General features: G+C 45.8%; 1 protein-coding gene and 1 long non-coding RNA gene across 2 annotated transcripts; both read left to right on the top strand.

Moving 5' to 3' along the window:
* The first annotated feature begins 7,484 nt into the window (after positions 1–7,484).
* On the top strand, positions 7,485–12,901 carry LOC110470116 (uncharacterized). The gene is made up of 3 exons (XR_002465351.3): positions 7,485–7,830; positions 9,536–9,702; positions 12,381–12,901. It is a non-coding gene; the product is annotated as an uncharacterized LOC110470116 (long non-coding RNA).
* Positions 12,902–14,572: 1,671 nt separating this feature from the next.
* On the top strand, positions 14,573–23,024 carry TMEM9B (TMEM9 domain family member B). The gene is made up of 5 exons (XM_021529490.3): positions 14,573–14,729; positions 16,397–16,488; positions 18,171–18,279; positions 19,163–19,297; positions 21,871–23,024. Exons 1-5 carry the CDS (start codon positions 14,649–14,651, stop codon positions 22,024–22,026), a joined length of 573 nt encoding a protein of 190 aa, XP_021385165.2. The 5' UTR covers positions 14,573–14,648; the 3' UTR covers positions 22,027–23,024.
* The last annotated feature ends 60 nt before the right edge of the window (positions 23,025–23,084 follow it).

Here is a 23,084-nt window from a genome sequence, read left to right as displayed (position 1 = left end):
TTTGCTTGAGTGCTAAGATATGCTGGGGTGGTTTTTTTTTTTTTTTTTTTTTTTTTTGTTTTCAGTGCACGTCTCTGTTAAGAAAAGGGGTTATTTCACTCTTAGGTCTGTTGGGGCTCTACAGTGCTTTTAGAAATGCTGTTGGGAATTGCCATTGAACTGAGGGAGACTGGCAGCTGGGATGAATTAACCAGGGCAGGCTAAATGGCACACAGAACTTGGGCTAAAAGGTGAGCACTTGAAATCCCCAGCCTTCTGTCACCATGGCTCTCCCTCCCGAGGGAGGAATGAGATCTATGAGATCCTGCTGTTTCCAGGCTTACCCTTTGGACAGCTGTTTTGGTGTTTGTGCTGTGTTCAGATAGCTTGCTGGGGCAATGCCAATGAAGGTGGATATGACAGTCCTCTGTAAACTCTGGAAAGCTGGGAAAAGAAAGTGGACAGAGCACAAGAGGCGAGGCACGAGTGCCACAGCTGTGTGACCACAGGCAGAGAGGTCAGGGTCTTCCCCAAAACTTTGAGTCTGCATTTAAGGACTCTTGTCTCTGCCTGGATGGGCTTTAGGATGCTTCAGCAGTAGTTGAGCTCTGTCTTACTGATGAGAAATTATCCTTTCACCCACTCCAAGTCTCACAGCAACAACTTTTGGTGGAGCAGCAATACTCCACCAAAATTGGTTCTCCTTAATACTGGGCAGGCATTTTCTCTGAGCATGGAAAGAAACAAGGCTCCAGCAATAAAATGGAGAAAAAATGGGAAGAATCAATATGCAGGCAAAAATAATGTCTCATGCTTCCTGGGGCTGCTATAGGTTTCTAGATTTATTTGTGGTGCTGGAGAGCAGAGTCCCAGCACAAGCAAATAGAAAATCAATGTGCAAAATTGCATCCCCTCTGCACAGTGGGGCTAGCCCTAGAGCTGGGGGCCCTTCAGAGGTAGCTCCTGTGAACAGGATAAAACAGGACAGCTGCTGTAGGAGACAGGCATTCACCTCAGTCTAGAGGGATTATAGAATAGGGGGAGTAATATCAGATCTCTGTGCCAAGCACTTGCATGGTCACAGGGGTGAATGGTGCAGCAGCTGAGTGTTGCAGACCAGCTCCACAAGCCCTGGGTGCCTGCTCCTGCTCCTCTCCAGCACAGGTCTGTGCCTGTGCCCCTTTGGCAACCTCTCTCTGGCATGGGTTTGCAGGAATGCCTTGTAACCAAGGGACCTGGGCAGGAGGTGGGGCAGAGAAGAGGGCAATGCCTGCAGCCATGTGGGATGAGGAGGACTTAGGAGATAAAGAAACAGCTGTGAAGGATATTATGAGAAGCCTCTGGCGTGGGAGAGAGTTTTGCTGAATATTTCATTCGGCTGGTTAATGTCACCGTGCTGCACACAAACATCTCACAGGTGAGACCAAGCACAACTCCCCTCCCAAGCAACCTCAGGGAAAGTGAGCCAGCTGCTCCTTGGCCAAAGCACTGTCCCTTGTGCTCATGTGGTCAGCAGAATGTGGTGGGACACAATGCCTTTGCTCCCTCCAAGACCACATCTTGTCTTTGTTTTAATCATGCCTAAAGCCAAGACAAAGCACTCAAAGACATTAAACAGAACTCTGGTGAGCAGAGCTTCAAAAGCTGGTGGAACATGCAGGATGTTAATGCTTGGGTCCTTGCAATTAAAATGGCCCATGTGGGCAAGGCATCAACATTTGCTGAAAAGCTGGTGAGCTGGTGGAGAGTGGCTGTCAGGCTCCCAACTCGTGTCTGTACCTCATTGCAAGTGACGCACCTGGGGGCATGTGGGCAGGTAGCAGCAGAGGAGGAGCACTCTGGGGCTGCAGAGTGGGGGTCACTCCACAACTCCACCTCCTTCCTCCACATTTAGTACTTAACTCCTTCTGGGCTGACCGCTCTGCAGTGGAAAGTCAGAGGCCATTGCCAGGAGCAGCCCTACAGCCATCACTCACATGCACTTTGGGTCCTGCTGAGATCCACCATCATTTGTTCATCACCAGCAGAGCAGCTGATTAGATGAGAGCTGCTGGCTTGTCTCTTCAGTTATCTCCAGGGAAATCTATTATCTAATGGCTCTCCACAGAGGTCCTTTTTACAGGCTTTTCTACTACTGATGATGAAGTGATGCTCAACATGTTGTGAAAACAAACCTAATTCCTATGTCTCAGAAGCAAATAACTTGATGACTTATTTCTATATAAACATATGTCTTGAGGCTGTATATTGCTGGGTTTATTTTATGGGACAAACATCAGCTGAGGCCTGTATTGCTCTATCACCTGCTGCTTAGTAGATGGAGGTGAAGTATCAGGTTAACTGAAAGTCTGCTCCTTTTCCCAAGCTGAGATTCCTCTTTTTTCTCATTTCTGTGGGCTTTGCACTTCTGGCAGTAGCTCAGCCATGTGCTGGTCTCCGCCTCCTCCTCCGTTAGCAACCACATGGCTGACGAGAGGCTGCAGGCTCTGGAGATGACACTGCAGGTATCAGTGACATTTCACCAGAGATGGCTTTGCTGCAAAGGCAATTGATTTAATGATTTGGTTACTAGAGTGCTGCTGCAACCGCTTCCCCAGGATGAGATTTCATCACTCCCAAAGTGGGTGAGAAGACAGTCGACAACCTAAAAATACCGGCAGTTTAGGAATAACAGGAAGCCACGGCAGCAGGAGAACTAGCAGGGAAGAAAGCTGCCGGGACTTTCTCCTCTTTTTGGATGCGGTAGGATCGATGCCCGGGGCTCCGGCTGCCCCCGCAGGGAGACGCGGTTGGATTGCCCAGGAAAGCGGCTCGGCTCGCTCAAGGAGCGGTGGTGTAAAGTTACGCGCTCTTTAAACCTAAACCCGCCCAGCACCCAGACACAGGTGGGGGGCTGCAGAAGGTGGGGAGCTCTTAATGCTGTTTCAGCCCCTTGTGTCCCCCCCTGTTCCTCCCGGACAGTGCCAGAGGCCAGCACTGACTTGATGCTCAGCACCTCTCACCTCTCTTTCTCAGAGACCGGGAGAAACAACCTCCTCCCTTCAGCGGAGCTGCTGCAGGTGAGGAAACCACTGCCGAGCACCTCGAGGTGCCTCTGGGCTTCCATTGCCTGTGGGGCTGGCACAGAGCCTGTGCTGGTACCCAACCAGAGCCCAGGGACCGTGCTGGGGCAGCGCTGTCCCCCTGCTCTGGCTGGCAGCAGCCCCACGGTGACACGGGGCCAGATGCTGCTACCAAGGGGTGAAGCACTAAGAGAGGACTGACAGGAAGATTGGGGAGGGAGACCAGGACTCAGCCACCCAAAAGCTCTCTCTGCTCTAAGGAGAAGGCAGGAGGGTCAAGTATCTCTGTTACCTGCAACCCAGGGATGCACAGCTGGCCATGGAATTTTCCAGGTGTTGCCAGCTGGGATGGCAATGCTGGCAAAGACAGCATTGAAAAATACTGCGTAAGGGAAGGAACAGTATTGAGATCTGTGACCTCAGTGACAAAACCAATATATTTTAAAGTGTTGCTATAAATCTCAGTCCTCTGTTCCTCCACAAACAAAATCACATGGAGAGATCAGGAGAGTGATCAGGCACTTGACAGATGCAAAACATACTGAGTCATGGAGAACAGGGGCAAAGAGAAACTGTGCAACACCAGACGGCACTGGCTACTAATTTGAAAACAAAAATGTAATTGGGAGTTAATCATTGGTCTTTCCTAGATCACAAATCAAAAAAACATTTTGAAATCCCTGAGTGGAAGACAAAGCCCAGGATGAATGAGTTGCAGCCCAGTGACCAGGTTTTATCCAGGCCAGTAGTGATCAGGACACATGAAAATGTTCAGGACTTTGCCACTAGCCTTTTTTCATCACTGGTGGGGAAGTAGAAAACCCATAATTGGGCAAAATGTGGCTTGGGGCTGGAGTAACAGAGAAACTGGGCCTCAACAGTGCAGTCATATGAGACTCCAGTGAAGTGGGTCTGCTATGAGAGGTGCCCTGGGAAGGCTGTTCAGCCTTCTGGTTTGGCAGGCTTAGAAAGGAATTCTGTGGATTTTAAGCTCCTACTCACAGAGAGCTTCTCTACTGAAAGCATCGTGATTCTTGGTTTAGACTTCAGTGGCATTTTTCAGATTGACTTTTAAGGCTAACAGAAGGGGAAATGGGCTCTTGTTCCTTCAGGAGACGACAGTGTATTTTTAAAAACAAATTATTCATGAGGACTAATTAACTTGGCATTTACAGCTTAGCATTCTCCTGGCTAAATTTTCTCCAACTGAGACCACGTTTTGTTGCAAGAAAACTTCTGCCTGGCATTTCCTTCCTCCTGCTGCTTTTTAAGCTGTGACATTCAGGTCATGAGCCACCTTCCAACGTCCTGTTCAGTGACTTCCAGTGAAGTAGTGAGTAGAGTGAAGATCTCAGGTTTAGCTGTGAGGGCTGGGACAAGTCTCAGTGGAGACATCTTTCTTATGGTCCTGGTCAATATTCTAACAGCTAGAAAGTGCCTACTGGGTTCACCTGTACCTACCCAAAGAGCATCTGAGCACAGTGGCAGCTGCAGAAAAGCTGCTTGGAGAAAGCTCCAGCACAATGAATCACTGTAGTCTGTACAAAGGGACTTAATAGGATGCTCTCATTCACAGATTGTATTAGAAGACACTGATGACAACGAGCCCACATCAGCTGCTCACCCTGCACTTCCGCTCTCTGCCATCCCAAATCAAGTTAAGGTGATCTAGATGTACCTCTTATTGCTTCAGGAGAAAAATGTGTCCTGATTGTTCCTGGGGCTCACAGGTAACCAGTGCAGCAGAGGCCAGGCACTGTGAACTGCCACATTTGCTGGGAGGTCAGTGGGTCAATCCCCAAGTCCTAGATCCAGGAGAGAAGCTCTCAGGAATCTGCATGACAGGATGAAGGGATAACATGCACCAGCCTTAAGACTAGTTTGTGGGAGGGCTGCAGGTCTACATCGCAATGTGCTCATGTGCAAAGACAAATCTTGAGTTTCTCTCACTCTTTTAGATTCTTTTCTCTTGATTTTTTAATCCTGAATGGACAAATCTTTGACCAGCAAGGTCAGTTATTTATCTTCCCTATAATTCCCACAATACAAAACCATAAACAGAAGTGGTGGTGGTGGGTAAACCACCAGATCCAAAGGACACAAACACCAAGTCCCAAATAAAACCCGCAGTTGTTGTACAGCTCAGAAGCTCTAACCAGGGGTCCAGTGTGTTAAACACAATACAAATAGAATGGACTCAGTGTCCAGCTTTTGGGGAAGATGAGTTAAAATTAGGGCAACTTGGACAATGAAAAAGAGAGGCAGGATGGCAAAAGGAAGGACACGAGGTTTTAGTAGAATTAACTATGTGCTAAAATAATCCTTAGGAGACTGGTATTAGTAACTAACTCTCCTGATAACCCCTTTGCATGGAATATGCTGCTTAGCCAGCACAGGTGCATTTAGGTGTGGAAGCAGCCTCCCAGGGAGCACTGCTCAGAATGGAGGTAAGTCTCCAGGCAAGTCCAACTCTATGGCAGGAAAAGCAAGGCTGTGTATTTAGTAGAATCACCTGCATGCACTTACTGACCTCCCTAAAGATCCTGGCTGCTCACCAGCACTAAGCCACAGGCTGGCCCAAATGGCTTTCAAAGAGAGCCACCCAACTCTCTCTGAGTAAGGCCCCAAATTTTAATCTTTTAATTGATGCAGCAAATCTCTTTTCTGCTCTTGAGCTGAGAGAAGTGGGTGCTCTTGTCAGGCAGAGAACAACCAGAAGCACATCTCAGAAGCACATGATGTACTGAATTCTCTGTAGACTGCTAATATGTTTGATTAATTTTCATTATTAGTGTGAGCAAGCTTTGAGCTCTCTCTGCATCTGTCTTATTTAGAGTTGTCTTTTCTTTCTTAGTTAAATAGCAGCTTCTACAGACAGTGATCTAATTGTTCCTCAGCACCTGCTTGAAGCCATCCAAGTTAAGGATGGACACTGTGTAATTTGCAGTACACGTGATTTGGTCTTTAAGGCTCAGATCAAATAAAATGGAATAGCAAATGAGGCAGTAATTAAGTTAAGTGGAAGGTACTGTGCAGGCTGATGCTGGGGTCACAGAAATCCTTGGGCTGGACAACACTGACAATGGAACAAACCAAAATACATGTGTTGTGACCACCCAGCAGCAGGATGAACAGCCTTCCAGTGAATATCCTAAACTCAATAGCCCACAGAATGCTTTCTGTCTACTAGGCAACTGGCTTTTGGAGTGATTTTATTCTGAGTCTTTGCTGTGTTGCAAAACTCTTCAGGCAGGGCCCAATGAGTTCAGGTGCTGCTGTTGAGGTAAGTGCCCAGGATAGGCTGTGTGCTGTCACCTGTGCCTGTTACCATCCTCAGGTGCAGCGCAGGGAGCTCCTGTCACTCACACCTCACAAAACCTGTCCTGGGCAATGCCATGGCCATGCCAGGACAGAGAATTTCACTGTCACAGAGCTGTTCATGTGGCAGAAAGGGGACAGATAATCTTATCCTCATTCAGCTGCAAGCTCCTCTCAGTTGGGTAGTCCTGGAGGAGTCCTTTTGTGAGTCCTAGTAAGGATCTCAGCCATTTTTTTGTTATTAAGCCTAATTTTGATTCCCTCCTAGCCCTATGACAACATGCACCCGTTGAGGCAAACACTGAGCAATTGGGAGTGCTACAGCCAAAGCTACATACTGAACTCTCAGTTTACATATGAAAAGCTCAGAATCTGTACAGGAAAAATGTTAAACAAACAAACAAAAAAATATAATCCTCTACTTCACTATAGCATTACACTGGACTGGCAGGCAGGAAGACTTATCCTACTTTCCTCCACCCAGCTTCACTGCCCTCGTCTTTATGCTCCATATTTCTCATCTGCTCCTGCTCATTTTGCCTGAAGAGCTGCTGGCTTTATCAGTCTCAAGGCTTTGCTCATGGAATGCCAGGAGGCATACAGCTTTTGGAAGACTGGCAGGTCATGAAAGCAGAAGAAAAGCAGATTGTTTTGTCCAGAGCATTAGTCCAAGCAACTATTTGCCATCTACTACATGAAATCAGGAGTTACTTGAAGTGCTGTTAGATATTAATTCACATCAGCACACAAGGAGAAACAGCACCAAGGAATTAAAGAATATAGTCCTGGAGCCAGCCCACAAGTCATTCCTTTTTGCATTCCCGAGGAGCAGCGTGCAGCATGAATGGCAAACCAAACTCAGCCATTCTCCCCGTGTCTGAGTGCTGGAGATCTTAATATCTCTGCTCTGACGATCAAAACACCATTTGCTATTTCATACAGATCTTTCTTCTTAGAAAAAGCTTTCGGTAATTAAAGGAAGAGGCGTTATCTGGGTTGAAAGCCGGAGCCTGGGCGCGCTGTCGGGCGCGATGAGGCAGTCAGGGGGAAGCTGGCAGGAGCTGCTTTGCAGGGTGTTGTCATGGGAACAGAGCAAGTAGGGCATTCGCTGCTCCGCATCCTCCTCCCAGAATCGATGCTTTTCGCAGCGCCGGCAGAGCTCTCCGGCTGTCTCAGCAGAGATCGGACCTGAATGAAACGCAAAGGCCAGAATCTCGCTTTGTGTGAAAGTGGTGTCGCTCCTGATTTGAGTGGAAGACTTTGGTGCACGTTTTAGCTGCCTGTGAATCTGGCATCTGTAATGGTCAGTGGCAGCACACAAAGGGTCGAGCTTGGTCAGTGAGTGCATCACCGTGGTGGGCAAGCTCAGAATAGAAAGTATTGCTATAGCATCAGTGTTTGTGGTCATCTGAAGTGTTGGAGTCACCTTGCACAATGCTGTCTTTGAATGCAGCTTACTTCCTCTGTGCAGGTCTGTGTATGTGGAACTGTTGGAATTTCCTTTATGAGAGGTACTTTGTGTGATGCTGTGGTTGCTAGGGACAAAAAATGGTAGTGAATGGTTTCCTGGATAAAGAAGAATACAGAAATTTCTGCTCCTTTAATTACTAGGAATATGTAACTAAAAGAAAAAGAATACTGTTAATATTGCACCACAGAGACCAGTGGAAGTAGAATTAAATGCAATATGTAAGAAAAGATCTGACAGAAGTTGAAAATGCTAACAGAAAAAAAGAGCAAAATGCAATTTATTGCCTCCATTTTGCTTTGCCCAGGTCTGGTAGCAAAGAAATGATCTAATTAAAGCAGGCATCTGCAGAGTAACTGCACTGCTGCCACTGACCCAGGCCAGCAAGGTGCTGAGTGAACACTTCTCATTTCCTATCCACAGCAAAGTGTGAATGAGGGGCCCGCAGCCATCCAGGGCTTGCTTTGGAAAAATGACCAAAATAGCAGGCAAGGGAAGAAAATGGAGCCAATGCATGGAGGGCTTCCCAGTTTGCTTGCTGAGGTCATTGAAAACCCCCTCTGCTTAGCAACAAGTTTGAGGCAAGTAATGATAAACTTAGCCACAAAAATGCTTGGAGTTGGATCATAAACATACTTACCTTGTCTTTAACCTCTCTCTCCCTGGCTCTGGTGTTTCCATGCAGGCTGCAGCAAAGCCTAGAATGAAATGGCTGGCACTGGGTAGAGCACATTCTGGGTTCATAGTGACTTTATTCTAGTGCTGATCCCTTTGAACATAAAACAAGAAGCATGAACGTATTAGAGCAATCCTTGTGGATTACTCTGTGTGAGGAAGAAACTGTGGTTCCTTTTTGGGCATGTTTGCCTCCATGCCTCTAGCAAAAGCTCTCTGGGGTAGAACAAGGAGCAGCAAAGAGTGTGGAGCGGCACTGACCTTGTCTCCCACATGACTAATAAATGCAGGGCATCTGAGGTCTTGCTGGATCAGGGCTGGCAGAGACTATTTATAAGTTTTGCATGAAACAAACAAATGCAGAAGCTGTTCTTCATGCTGCAAGGGATGAAACCAGAATTGTGGACTTAGAGACCATGGTTAAAGAGCTGAAGCCCCTGTCTCACCCACAAGCTGCTGTTCCTTGTATTTGCAGCATTGTCCTTTGCTGAAGGAAGGGACATGGAGCAGGAATTGCACTGATAAGAGCATGACATATGCCACAAATTGAAAACACACAAAACAGGGCATGCTCCCCATGTATGTGAGGTGGGGACTCCACTGCTGCAGTGTGTGAGAGCCCTGACTGACCTTGCATTAGCACAGAGGGACCTTGAACTCTTACAGCCTGCGGAAAAGTCAGGAGTGGATTCACCGAGACAGAAAGATAAAATAAATGCACAGCTCTTTCAGCACTTCCCTCCATTTGCTTCATATCATAAATATCAATACAAATATAGAAATACAGCGGTAAACAGTTTGCCCAGCCTGCCCTTTCCATATGCATGCATTTCTGCTGTGAAAGGCTTTATGTAACTCCTGACAGAGATTGCAAAATAATGCCTTGGTTATGGAAGGAAGCCACGAGCCATTACATTGCATTACTAGAATGTAATGGGTCCCTGAGATGAACCAGATTTGGAGAGCTTGCTTTTATTGTAAACCTTGTACCCCGTCCAGCTCACTGGCATTGATTTCTCTTTGTTTTCTCCAGAGATCAAAGACCACGAGGCCAGAATAGCAGCTAGACCAGAACTGAGCCACTGGGGTTTTGGCCCCAAACAGAAATTTGTGAGACAAAACTGTGCTGTTTGTTTGAAGGGATGCAATACCAGAGACAGAACTTCTTCAGACGGATGCTGATGACCAATCTGCTGAAAGGTGAATTTCTCATTAGCCTAGAGAATTGACATTGTAATTAATCTCTTCCTATGTTTCTTTGCTAAGTAAAGGCTGCTGTGATAAGTGCTACCATAATTTTAAATTTTTAACTGAACGTAGGGAATAGACAAAAAAAAAGAATCTGTATTTACTTTGTTTTTCTTCTGTGCAAATGTCACAACACTTTCATGTTGGCAATAAGTGCAGAAGTGCTGATTCAATCACTTATTTACATAATCCCCTCAGATTTTTCTTTTATATCATTGTTGATAATGAAAAGATTTTCTCAGCTGGGAAAACAAAGGGAAGCAGGCAAGTTCTGAATGTAAATAGGCTGAAGTGACATAAAAATATGGTAATTTGCATTAGTAAAAATAATCATAATGTGGATGACTGAAATGATGGTAAATAGCATCTATCCCTACCTGCCCTGAGGAACATCCACCCCACGAGAGTTGAGCTGCAGTATGTGGAGCAGCCCTACCTAGCAACCTCGAACTAGGGGTGCCCTGACAGTCCCAAGCACATCCTGCAAACTGACACCAGGAAGCTGGAGTGGTGAGCTCTGTTTTAACGGGGAAAAGGGCTGGTGTTTGTGATCAGGGACTTGTGGCACTGAACGGGCAGTTGCCTCCAGAAAATCCGAATGGTGCAGGATATGTCCCAGACCTATTGTAAATGCAGGCAAACCCAATGGGAAGAAATGATGATGTCTGACTCAATTCAGAAGGCTGAATGATTTCTTTATTATAACTATGCTAAAATACATTAATATACTATATAAAGGAAGATACTAAAACTACATACCTACTTTCTCTAACTACCATATCTAACTCACAACTTGTGACCATGTTCTCGAGAGTCCAGCCACAGGTGGGTTGGATTGGCCATCAGGCTCAAACAATCCTCACCAGAATCCAATCAAGCAATCACCACAGGTCAACAATTCTCCAAACACACTCCACATGGGAAAAACAAGGAGCAGAAACATAAATTGTTTTCTCTTTCTTTCTCTCTGTGCACCTCTATGAAAAATCCTGAGGGAGAGAGAAATGTTCCTGTGACACTTTGTTTCACAGGGAAAAGGGCTGGCATTTGTGTTCACCTACCCATAGCACTGACTGGGCAGTTGCCTCCACAAAGTCTGAACAGCACAGGATGCGTCCCACACCCAAGCTGCCACCACCTGGAACTTGTGCTTCCCTGACAGTCCCAAGCTCATCCTGCAAACTGCCACCAGGAACCTGGAGTGGTGAGCTTTGTTTAAAGGAAAAAGGGCCAGTGTTTGTGATCAGGGACTTGTGGCCCTGCCTGGTTTGCTGACTTCAGAAAATCTGAACGGTGCAGAATGTGTCCCAGACCCAAGCTGCCACCACCTGGAACTTGTGCTTCCCTGACAGTCCCAAGTGCATCCTACAAACTGCCACCAGGAACCTGGAGTGGTGAGCTTTTATACCCAGGGAAAAGGGCTGGTGTTTGTGATCAGGGTCCTGTGCCCCTGCTTGGTCAGATGGCTCCAGAAAATCCAAACAGTGCAGGATGTGTCCCAGACCCAAGCTGCCAATTGTTTGACACAACACAGAAGAGTCCAGTGTAGTTACCACAGAGCATCAAGGAACTTTGCAGAAAGCAGTTTTAAAATACTCACATTCACATGTGAGTCAGTGCAGCACAGTAAGGAGGAGCAGAGGCACAGCTGAGTGCCCTGCTGGCTACAGAGACTGTGTGGCTTTGGGAAGGCTCCTGCAACAGGGAAGGGAATGCAGGAGCTCACTCTGCACATACAGTGCCTGGAAATATAGAGCTCTGGATAAGCTGTTTTTGTAAGATGACTGAGCAGGAAAGATGTGGCCCTGGAGCAGCTGCCCTGCCTAGAGATCCACAGCCTGTGCTGTGCCTTTGTTGCATAGCCTCGGTTCTTGCTCCCAAAAGTCCGGCTCAGGCTGTGCCCCAGTAGCTCAGGAGGATGCACCTCCATGGCTGGGGGGACCAGGGCTACCTCCTCCTCAGAGCCCCAGAGGCAGAGCCCTTGAATGACCAAAGACACTGCCAGCAGCTTTTGGGGGTGTGTGAGTATTGCTAATGGAGACAAACATGGGAGCAAGCACAAAACTGCCAAACCCACAATTTGACACTGCACAGTGACAGCAAAGGGCAAGGTTTAGCTTAGAGAGGCTAGGGTAGAGCTACAACCTTCAAACAAATCTTTTTATTAAAGCAGGGTGTATGTTGTTTTTAAAAAGCAAACTGGATGAGAGAGCTCAGCTCCATTAAGTTGAAGAGGATTGGTCCAGTAAGGAGCAGGGGAGCTGCTGCCACTGCCTGCTGCCACTGAAGGTCAGACTCTGATAATCCAGTGAGAGCTCTCTTGAAGATGAAACACATTCTCAGCCCTTCTGGAAGATTAGCAAACTGAAAAGCAATTATAGTCACGGCAATAATTTAATAATTTCCTTAAAATCCATTTTTTATAATTTTTTTTAGCTGTCTCTCCCCCTTTTTAAAACTGTAGTTTAACAGTATTGCTTCTGATACTGGTCTGCTGACATATACATTTAAAAATGAATTGAAACAAAACTGAAAAAAATCTAAATGTTAAGACAGAAACTCCTAGTGTTCTTTTATTAATAATTCTTTCAGGAGCTTTGCTTACCTAATAACTTATTATTGTTTTATAGGGGAAGAATGGAGTAATCTTCTGGAATAAGTAACCCTTAGCTCCTGCAGCACCAAAAGCCTGCAGCTCACAAGATCCTATTTCATTTTTTTGGTGTTCCTGGCTTTGAGGAAGCTCCAAGACTGGGTTTGAAGGTCCCAAAGGCTGTTCCAGCCACCTAAATAAAAGCACATTTATTACCTGTGTATCAGAACTCTCTGAATGGGTAAAAAAAAAAGTTAGTTTATCAGGCTCTCTTTTCCTACACCAAACTCTTCCAAAGGCAATGATGCCTCTGAAACTGCATATTGTTTACTTCAGCTCAAAATGTGATCTGTGTTTTTCTAAAGATTCAGCATGTTGTTCAGCTCAGCAGTCAATCTGCCCATTGTAGACTATGGCTGTGGGTGGTGGGGAAGACAGAGCCACCTTCGTGCTTCAAAACACTTCCCTTGCAGATACAGCCATTAAATAGACAAATTGTTTGGCTAAGGCTGGAACCTGATGTACGCTCATTAAAGTCTGCTGGCAATTTCTCCTGAATTTTAAAGAAAGGTGTTTTGTGTTTCCATAGTAACTCCAGCTCCTTTCCTGAGCTGTCTGATGCACTGCTGGTATTACACAACCTATTGTATTAGGAGGCAGTGAAGAGCAGCATTGAAAAGTCTACTGAATTCAAGGATTATGAAATTACAGCCACCAGGTGGGGGCTGGGGAGGGAGAGGGCAAACAGAGCAGCTTTGGGTCACAAGCAGTTTTGCTCAAGGAGTTTAGATGGAGAACCATGGAATTGTAGAATGGTTTTGGTTGGAAGGAACCTTAAAGACCCTCCTAGTTCCAACCCCACTGCCATGGGAAGGGACAACTTCCACCAGACCAGGCTGCTCAGAGCTCCAGCCAACCTGGCCTTGAGCAGTGCCAGGGATGAGGCATCCACAGCTTCTCTGAACAACCTGTGCCAGTCTCTCAACACCTTCACAGGAAGGAATTTCTTCCTAATATCCCATCTAAACCTACTCTCAGTCTGAAGCCATTCCCCTTGTCCCGTCACTGCTCCTGTAAAGAATCCCTCTCCACTCATCCTGTAGGCTCCTTTCTGCTACAGGAGTGGCTGCAAGCAAGACAGAAGGTATGGGAAGGAGGAGAAGGAATAAACAGGCTGAGTCCTACTGCTGTTCCTCTGTGGAGCTGTCAGAGGTGCTGAGATGGGCCCCAGCTGTTTCCCAGGCTGGGCTCAAACCCTTATTCAGCAGTGCCAGGGACAGGCTGGGTCCAGCCCTGGCAGTGCCAGCTGGGTCTGGGGTCTCTGCACAAGGAGGGAGATTCATGGATGGCTTCATCTGCCAGCTCTTGGGGGCCACGGCTGGAAATGCTGCTGCTCACCAGGGCTGGCTGCCCTCTGCAAGAGGGTGATCACAGCTCTTGGGTGGAAATAATTAATCCCATGACAAATGAAGAACATTGCTGGATTTTAGCGATGTCTTCTCAGAGAAACAGCTGTCTATCAAACATGAAGATTTATAAAATCGTGTGTCCGGATGTGTAAAAACTGAATTATATGCTGCTCACACACTGTGTTTAGAGTGGTACTAATAATAATTTCTTGGAATAAACTGATTCCAATAGGGTCAAGATTGGGGAACCACAGGCTAGTCAGCCCCACCTCTCTTTGAAAAAGGACATGTTGATACTGAAGTGTATCCAGAGAAGGGTAGCAAGGCTCCTGAAAGGCTTCGGAAAAGTGTCTGATGGAGCTGGGTTTGTCTAGCCTGGAGAGAAGGAGGCTCAGGGGAGACCCCATCACTCTACACCTGAAAGGAGGCTGCAGTGAGGTGGGACCTGGTCTCCTCTGCCATGCCTGAAGTGAGAGGACTCAAAGAAATGGCCTCAAGCTGGGCCAGGGGATATTCAGATGACATACCAGAACAAATTCTCTCTGCGTGGTCAGGCATTGGAATATGTTGCCCAGGGAGGTGGTGCAGTCTCCATCCCTAGCGACGTTCAAGGGGTTTCTGGAGCTGGCGCTGGGTGATACTATTGAGTGGTTGGCACGGGTGACCTTGGCAGTCTCTCCCATCCCTCGCGATCCCGCGGTCCCAGGAACCTTTTAGCGCCGGCCGGCCCGCGCCCGGAACCATCGTGCGGCGCGGCCGTTCCCGCGGGGACGCGCCCCGCGCGGACGGCGCCGCACGTGATGGCGGCGCAGGCGGAAGTGATGGCGGCGGGGGCCCGGCGGCGGCGCGGCGGCCACGGGCGGCGGTAAAGCGGCCACAGAGCGCCGGGGCCCGACATGGCAGCCCGCGGGGCGCGCCTCTGCCCGCTGCTGCTGCTGCTGCTGGCCGTACTGGCGGGGCTGGGCGCCGAGGCCAAGGTGAGCGTGGGTCACGGTGGTGCTGCCGGTACCGGGCCCTCCCTCCGTCCGCCGCCCCCGCCGGGCGCTCGGTTCCCGCGGGTGGTTCCCGCTTCCCGGCCCCGCTGCCGCCCTGAGCGGCTGTAGGGGAAGGCCGGAGCCGGTGGTTTCGTGCGGGCGCAGCCCTGCCGCGCTGGGCGGAGGAGCGGGGCCGCCGGCGCGGCCTCGGCGCCAGCCCCGGTTCCTGCGCTCCCCGAAACTCGCGGCCGTGGATGTCGCTTTGCCGCGGTGACACCGGCACTAGGAACTGCGAGTGGAGACGGAGCTGCCGTTCCCGGGCTGGGCGGGGCTGAGCGCCGGGCCTGCCGCTGCTGCTCCGGTCGCTGCCCGGGCTCAGCCCCGCTCCTGGCCTGCCTCAGTGTCCGCGGCTGCCGCCGTGCTCCGGGGCGGGCAGGGAACACCGCGCCTTCTACTCGGAGCACCCGCCTTGGGGTTCTCCCCAAACACGGCTGGATTTTCGCATTTTCTCCCTGTTGATGGTGATCAGCGGTTTGACTCCTCTGCGGCACAGCAGAAGCGCTGTGGGGCAGGGTGTGGTACAGAGGGGTTTCTGCTGCTCCCCCGAGACCCCCCTGCCCTGCTGCTCCCAGCCCCGGTCCCAGCACGGCAGGGACACGGAGCTGCTGGAGCCAGGCCAGAAGGGAAGGGATCACAGGGCTGGAGCACCTCTCCTGTGAGGACAGGCTGAAGGAATTGGGATTGTTTAGGCTGGAGAAGAGGTGACCTAATTGCAGTACCTGAAATCCTCTCAGTACCTGAAATCTGTAAGAAAGATGGAGAAGAACTGATTACATGGGCATGTGATGTCAGGACAAAGTTTTACACTGAAAGAGGGTAGGGTTAGGTTGGGTGTCAGGAAGAAAACCTTCTCTGTGAGGGTGCTGAGGCACTGGCACAGGCTGCCCAGAGAAGTTGTGGATGCCCTGACCCTGGCAGTGTTCCAGGCTGGCTTGGACAGGGCTTTGAGCAGCCTGGTCTAGTGGGAGCTGTCCCTTCCTATGGCATTGGAGTGGAAACTGGATGATCCCTTCCAACCCAAAGCTATCTGTGATTCTGTGCTGGAGCAGTCAGGGTTTTCCAACTGACCTGTGCTCACTTGGTGTTACTCTGACTTGGCTGCTCAGTGCAGGAGTTCTTTACCAATACTTGTTCACATATTGTTTTGTAATGCCACTAGAAATTGCCTTGAACTTCAGATAAGCCACGTTTATCCTTTGTCTCTTATTGAATAAGCTTAGTATTCTTTCATTCCTTTTAAGCTCATCACTGTATCTGACAAGAAGCTGTCCTCGTAAGCTGAATAGTTGATTAATCAACATCAGCAATTTCTACATGTGTGGTTTTTCTTGGAAAGAGGAATGAGCTTAAACTCCTTTTTTTTCCTCTCAAGAATGTTTTTTTTATCTCAGACAGTAGTGTTACTCAACAAATTGCTCTACTTGCTTAGTAATTCTGAAGGGTTGTTCTTAAACTTGTAGGAAGTCCTGAGTAAGAGTGTTCAAAGATACTTGCAAGTGATTTGTGTTAAGTAGTTCAAGTCTTTTGTGAAGAATGCTTTCTGTACCCTGATAATATAAATTACATGATAAGAGAATTTGTTCTAAGCATGCTGTTTGCTTCACTTTTAGAACTCTGAGGATGTCCGGTGTAAATGCATCTGCCCTCCTTACAAGGACCACTCAGGCCATATTTACAACAAAAATGTTTCACAGAAAGACTGGTGAGTGTGTGTGGCACTTAAAAAATGATCTTAAATCTTACTGGTTAAAGCCTTGTTCTGTAGTGATTATGTATGGATCTCCTGTGGTGCTGCCAGGACAAAGCAGAGCATTTCCATAACTTACTGGAGCTTTTCTTTCAGAAGTACTCCAGAATTCAGCTCTAGCAGGGGACAAAACTTAAACCCTGTCTTCTGTTTTGGTTTGCTTGCTTCATGTTTAGTTGTTTATTTAGACTTGGAAGTAATAGAAGGGAAGAAAGTGATGTGTTTTGAATCTAGTGACTTGGAATGGTGTAAAGGCAAGGGGACACAAACCTGGAACTGGGGCTTGGGAGTATTTTCTTTCCTTGCTCTACTCTTGAAAATCATCCCATCATTTAGGAACTGTTGTTTCTGGAGTTTTGTGAGGTTGCAATATATTTTGCCCTTTCTAGCAACTTGGAGAAGAAAAAATGCTGATATTAATATTTCTTATCTTCTCAGTAAGAGACTTTACTACTGTACTTAACCAACATACAAAATTTCTGCAGTACTTGGGCAGTGTATTGGTACAAGCTTTCAGTCTTAGGAACAGCATTTGCACAGTTTGTACCTGGCATTTGTTTTTGATTTTTGTAGCTCGAATGCTGCATTCTTACACAGAGGAAAATGTAGCTCTGCTTTCACATAAATTAGACAAATAAACCCTCCACTCCTCTCCAGAGGCTGTGAGGTGGCACTCAGCAGTTGCAGCTATGAAGAAGAACCAAGAAGACAGAAGAGGTGAGCTGGTGCCTGGCTGAGTGTTTGCAGCTCTGTAATTTAGCCCAGTGAAGTGTTGAGTCCCAGGCTGCTGCTGTCACTTCAGGCCTTGTGTTTCACTGCCTGCTGCTGGCTGTACCAGCACTGAGGTGACCAGGAGAAAGGTGAAACCAGAAAGGATTCTGGTTCTGCCAGGGCTCTGCAGGGATCCTGAGGGTCTGAACTCTGAATAACAGCCTGAGTCAGCAGAAAGACCAATGTTATCTAAGTTGTTGTTGGAAGCAGTTGTCTCAGCTGAGTGTTAATGCTGTGCTATAGAGTTCCCATAATATTGTTGACCACACTTTTCCACAGAGAACTGACTTATGTTTGGTAATCTTTTAAGTCAAATGCTTTTGCTGAAAGCTGAATGCTTTTTATTCACTGTCTTGCTGCTTAGAGAAACAACCCATCTGATTTCCGTTTTTTCCCCCCCCCCCATGTCTGTACCTTGTGATGACAAGATAAAAGAAATTCAGTTCATGAATGTCAAAGAGAGGCTAATCTGTCTTCAGACAGTGAAAGGATGGAATAAGCTCTTCTGAGTGAATAAAGAAGGGGAATTAGTAGCTGAAATTTACTTTTATCCATGATGTCTGTGTCAAATGATGCATTTGTGCTGGATGCATATCCTTGGACTTGTTCTGCTAACAGCATTAATACTTCCTCTGAAAAATGAAGACATTGTATCGAGTTAGAAAGATCTTAAAACTTGTTTAGCAGCTTGTCAGTAGCTGAATTTCTATTTTAAGTGACATAACTGTGGCATAGTGATTTATTTGTATCTGCAGTATGGAACAACTGAACTTAAGCAAGCTGAGTTTCTCAGCTCCTGCAGCAGAGTGGAACAGCTCAGCTAAAGCCAGCTCAAAACTGACTGGGCGGTTTCTGTGTTTCCTCAGTGATTGTCTCCATGTGGTGGAGCCTATGCCTGTCCCTGGACCTGATGTAGAAGCTTATTGTTTACGTTGTGAGTGCAAATATGAGGAGAGAAGCTCAGTCACAATTAAGGTAAGCAGTGTAATTTTGTTGGCATATAACAAAGACTTCAGCTGTTTACTAAGTATGCCTATTGTCTTTTAGAGAAATGCTATTTTTAAGGGAAAACTGTTCTAAGGCAGCTTAAAAAGTAATTTTTTGTAGTAGTTATTCAGTCTTGAGCAGTAACAGTAGCATCAAACTTTAGCTGAAGAAGTGAACCTGAGACTCTTTATTGAAGATCTCCACTTTTGAGATCAGACTTTACACCTTGCTAAAATTCTGAGTGTTCTAAGACATTTTGTCAAATTTTGGGCTTTGTTTTCCTTATTGTTTCAGAGGGCCTCTCATTACATAGCTGCCTTACTTTCTTACTATAAATTTTCTCTATCCATGTTTGTTCTAGCAGATATTGTCTGTGCTCTTCACATTCTTGTCCCATTGGAGTCATTGAGGCCTGAACTGCTGTGAATAGACTGCAGAATGGCTTTTAGTTTTTGTCAACACAGACTACTTTATTTTGGGATTTTAAAAGTTTGGTGGTTTGTTTTGCTTGGTGACTGAATTCGGATCTGTGCTAGACCGTGGGAGATCAGTGGGGGATGCCCCAGCTTTGTCACTTGTTTAATGGCCAGGCTGGACAGATGTCTTGGTGAAGTGAGAGTTATAACTCTGAATTGTTTAAAGAGGCATAGCCTAAGATTCTTTGCAAGGTCTCACTGTTTCAAGCTGCCGTAACCCTTTTAATACCATGTTGTAGTTTGTTAGTTTTCCTTCGTTTCTGGGTTTTAAATCACCTGGTGACAATACCAAAGATCAAACTTTGCCTGTACTCATCTTTAGGTCTTGCTGCCTGTTGTGAGACTGGGGGGGAAAATGTCACAATCGTGGCATAAACTGTGCTTGCATTATGTAGGTGACAATCATCATATACCTGTCCATTTTGGGCCTGCTTCTTCTGTACATGGTGTACCTTACCCTGGTGGAGCCCATCCTGAAGAGGCGTCTCCTTGGGCATTCACAGCTCATACAAAGTGATGAAGACATTGGGGTGAGTTCACCAGAGTCTTTGTGCACTTGGTTAGCATGAACATTGGGATGGTTGGTTGATAGCTATTTGGGGTGAGCAGCTTCTTTTGCCAGGCAGTGTAAATGCTTTCCCTGCTGGGAGAGGAAAAGTGTGTGATGACTTCTGTGAAGCCACTCTTTCATTTTTCACTGGGCTGAAAAGCAGTGAGAGCTGCTTTGGTTGTGTCAGCTTTAGGCGCAGATTGTTTTCAAAGAGAAGAAACAGTGTAGGAATGGAAGTTTATACAGGAGTACAGGTTTTTAAGATTTAATGATCCAGTCTTGATCATTTTATGGGGACTGCTTAGATTGCTCTCTACAAAAAGGAAAGTATGGGGGTTGCATCTTCTCTTGTTCCAGTTTGAGTTTCTTGATGCTAAAACTTCAAAAAGAAATTGCTATAATGAAGCAGAATAGTAATGGATGATGAAATAATTTCTTAGCGTAACAGCCAGAAATGTGACAGTATATTCCAACAGGTCAGAAGAGCTTTTTTTGGGAACAGTAGTGACATGGCTTCCTGTCATTACTGGCCTTTCCAGTCTCTAGCACTGGGTAACAATCATATTCTTATTGTGAAATCAGGGTACATAAAGCATAGCTGATAAAAGCTATTATCTAGGAAAATGCTGAACTTGGAATACTTGATTATCCCCTTAGCAGACAGAAACAGTTTTTAAGTACAGATGGCTCATGATTGTCCCACTGTTTCTGAACTTCCCTACATGCAGACATGTTCAACTCTTTGTATTGACAATGTGAGATTTTCCCAGCATCCTCTAGGAGGATTTTGAGTTGAGTGTTTGGTTTTTTGTTTTTGTGTTTTGTGTTTTTTTTGAAAGGAAATACTTTAATGACTCTTTCTCCGTTTGCATTCTTATAGCAAATAGAGCAGCTCCTGCTTGAATTAAGTGAGCTTGTGCTGTATGCTATATCTCAGACAAATTTATAGCTTAGATAAATTATATTAATGCCTCCAAATGTGAGTTAATCTTTTGATTGCATGTGGAAGAAGTGAAATAAGTCCCATGGCAGAATTCAGGTTAACTGTGGAATAAATTTACCTCAAAGTCTCGGTCCATCTTAACCAATGTTATATTTTGCTGTAGTGGTTCTGTGAACATAACATAATTTAAGGTCCCTTATGAATTAATCCCATTCTTGCCTTCCCTCTTGCAAGTTCTTGAGATATTCTTGTCATGCTTCAAAAATACCATGTCCCTGGATTTTGTGGCTGAATTTCAAGGCAGTGTGTTCACTCTTTCTTGTTGCCCATGGATGACAGTGTCAACTGATGAATGTAAGCCACTTCCTTAGTCCTCTTTCCTCTTAAATTCTTTTTTCTCCTTATTGTCTACATAGAAATTGACAGTATCTGGCCTTGGAGCTGAGAATCTTGTTTGTCAGGAAGGCCAGTACCATGTAGACTGTCCTGTGTTCTCCCACCATGTGTTTTACAGTAGCAAACCATGTGTTGCTATTATGATTTTTTTTTTCCCTGTGAATGAAGTGACCTGTCTCCTGTTAAATGCTGATTCTAGGTATATCAAATTTTATAACTTTTTATGGTGAGGTGATAGCTCTTTTGATCAGGGATTGTCTGTTTTTCTCTATGGAAATATTTTTTTAATTCTCATTGTGTCTTTGGGACTTACAGCAATCATTTCAATAGGTATCATTAATTTTAACCTATGTAGAGCTTGCAGTTGTCTTTGAGCTGCTCTGCACAGTCATATCACAAATAAAGTATCCATTAATGTAAATGTCTTCAAAAGTGTTCTGGGGAAAAAAAAAGTGAAATGTAGGGATACAAAAAGACAGTTATTTAATATAGGATATAATGATGATATTTTTCATTATGCATTGTATATATGATTCTGACTTTGAACAGTTTAATAGCCAAATAAGTTCCGTTCTGACTCTTACTGTTTATAACTTGGCTATATTTGCTAGCAGAAAATAAAGCCTTGCAGGTACTGTTAGAAAACATAGAGAGTAAATGTTAAACAATCACTCAGTTATTGTTGAGCTCAGTCACTTAAACAGCTGTATTGACACTGTGCTTTCAGACAGCTCAGCACAATAGGCTTAGTTTGGTAAACATCAGAGTGTGTTGGTTTGATATAGAAGCTGTGTGTGGACATCCTGAACTGCCTGGCAGGACATGGCCAGGAGCTGGCAGGGAGCTGACCCTAATTCAGTTGTGAAGTGCATTCACCACAGTCACGGGGGTGCCTGGGTCTGCTCTGGGCTGCAGATGGATGCAAGAGTGCTGTGATCCTGCAGCTCACCTGGCAGCAGGTAATTGACAGTACAATGAAGTGTGGTCTATTTGGGAAGTCTCTGGGAGTTCCTGTCCATGAGAAATTGAAGTACAGTTCCAACGCTTCAAAAACCTGCTTGGTCATTGTTCCTGACCACTTGTTGGAACATCTCCTTTACCTTAGAGGAAGAGGAAGATAAAACAAAAGCTCCCACAAATGCTGCGGGAATGTAACGACAGAGCAGGCGTGGAGCTGGACCTGGTGAGGAGTAACGGGGCTTTTTGCCTTGCAGGACCACCAGCCCTTCGCCAACGCGCACGACGTGCTGGCCCGCTCGCGGAGCCGCGCCAACGTGCTCAACAAGGTGGAGTACGCCCAGCAGCGCTGGAAGCTCCAGGTGCAGGAGCAGCGCAAGTCTGTCTTCGACCGGCACGTTGTGCTCAGCTAAGGGAAGGAACTCCAGGGAGGTGGACTAGTGGAAAGAGCTGACAGAAGTCTTCCTGATCCTGCCAATTCAGAAGAGTTTTCTTGAATGATTTGTTGTTGATTAAAAAAAAAAAAAATAATTAAAGAAGTGTTTGAACTTTGAAGGGATGTGTTGGAGAGGAAGGAGTTTAAGCAGATTAGTTAACCAAAAGCTTAAATCTTTATGTTTTCAAGTGGCTTTTACTAACAAAACTGAAAAGAAAACAAACCCTAAGATACCTTGGGTTGCCACTGTGGTACATTATTTACAGTTGTGACTTTATGGTGGTTTTTAACTATATATTTCTCTCTACTATTTATGTGGTTAAAAAGTACCTGGGAACACAGTAATAACTTACAGCTCACTAATCACTTTATGTAAAGACCTTTTGTAAATATACTTGGATTTTCTGCTGATTGATGCTAGGTACTGGAAATCAAAGTCTTGCAGTGTAATTTTGGTCTCAGAATGAAACCCTGCTGGCTGTGTTCATTTGGTTTCTTGCACTCGTACTTTCAAGATGCTTGTATGGCAAGTGATGTCTGCAGACTTAAGGCAAAACATAAGTGGACACTGGCTCCTGGAGCTGCATATTTCAAGTACTGTGATGTAGATAAATTCAAATGCAGTGCACATTCAAGACAGTGTTGAGATTTTGTTCTATTTTGCTTTAACAGCTTAGTATATTGTAGGTGTATGATAGCTCTTATAAAATCTTTTCCTATCTTTTCATGGGTAAAGTCTCAGGAGTTAGCATATGATGAAATATTTATTATAAAAATCTTTCTGCATTTGTCTGGATTGATGGTGTAAGGCACATACTTTCTCTAGCACCTGTCATCTTGGGAGTTAGGTGTATTTTTTTATCTGTGACTCTGTACTCATCTCTCTTCAGAGGTTATACAGTTGCTGGATGACTAACTTTCATATATCCCCTTTGGAATGTAACAATTAAAGATAAAACTGATTTTTGAAAAATGGATCTGCATTATCAGTTTGTCATCATTTTTCTCCCTCATTATGCTGCATGTAAATTCCAT

Source organism: Lonchura striata, chromosome 6 (assembly GCF_046129695.1).
Source record: "Lonchura striata isolate bLonStr1 chromosome 6, bLonStr1.mat, whole genome shotgun sequence".
NCBI lineage: Eukaryota > Metazoa > Chordata > Aves > Passeriformes > Estrildidae > Lonchura > Lonchura striata.
Note: the sequence above shows the minus strand (reverse complement) of the source record. Positions and strands in the feature narration are given on the sequence as shown.

Bases quoted from the DNA above. Each gene is read 5' to 3' on its own strand.
- TMEM9B (XM_021529490.3), top strand. From the start codon at position 14,649: ATGGCAGCCCGCGGGGCGCGCCTCTGCCCGCTGCTGCTGCTGCTGCTG. The intron at 14,730-16,396 runs GTGAGCGTGGGT...CTTCACTTTTAG, and splicing joins GGCTGGGCGCCGAGGCCAAG to AACTCTGAGGATGTCCGGTG. The intron at 18,280-19,162 runs GTAAGCAGTGTA...TGCATTATGTAG, and splicing joins GAAGCTCAGTCACAATTAAG to GTGACAATCATCATATACCT.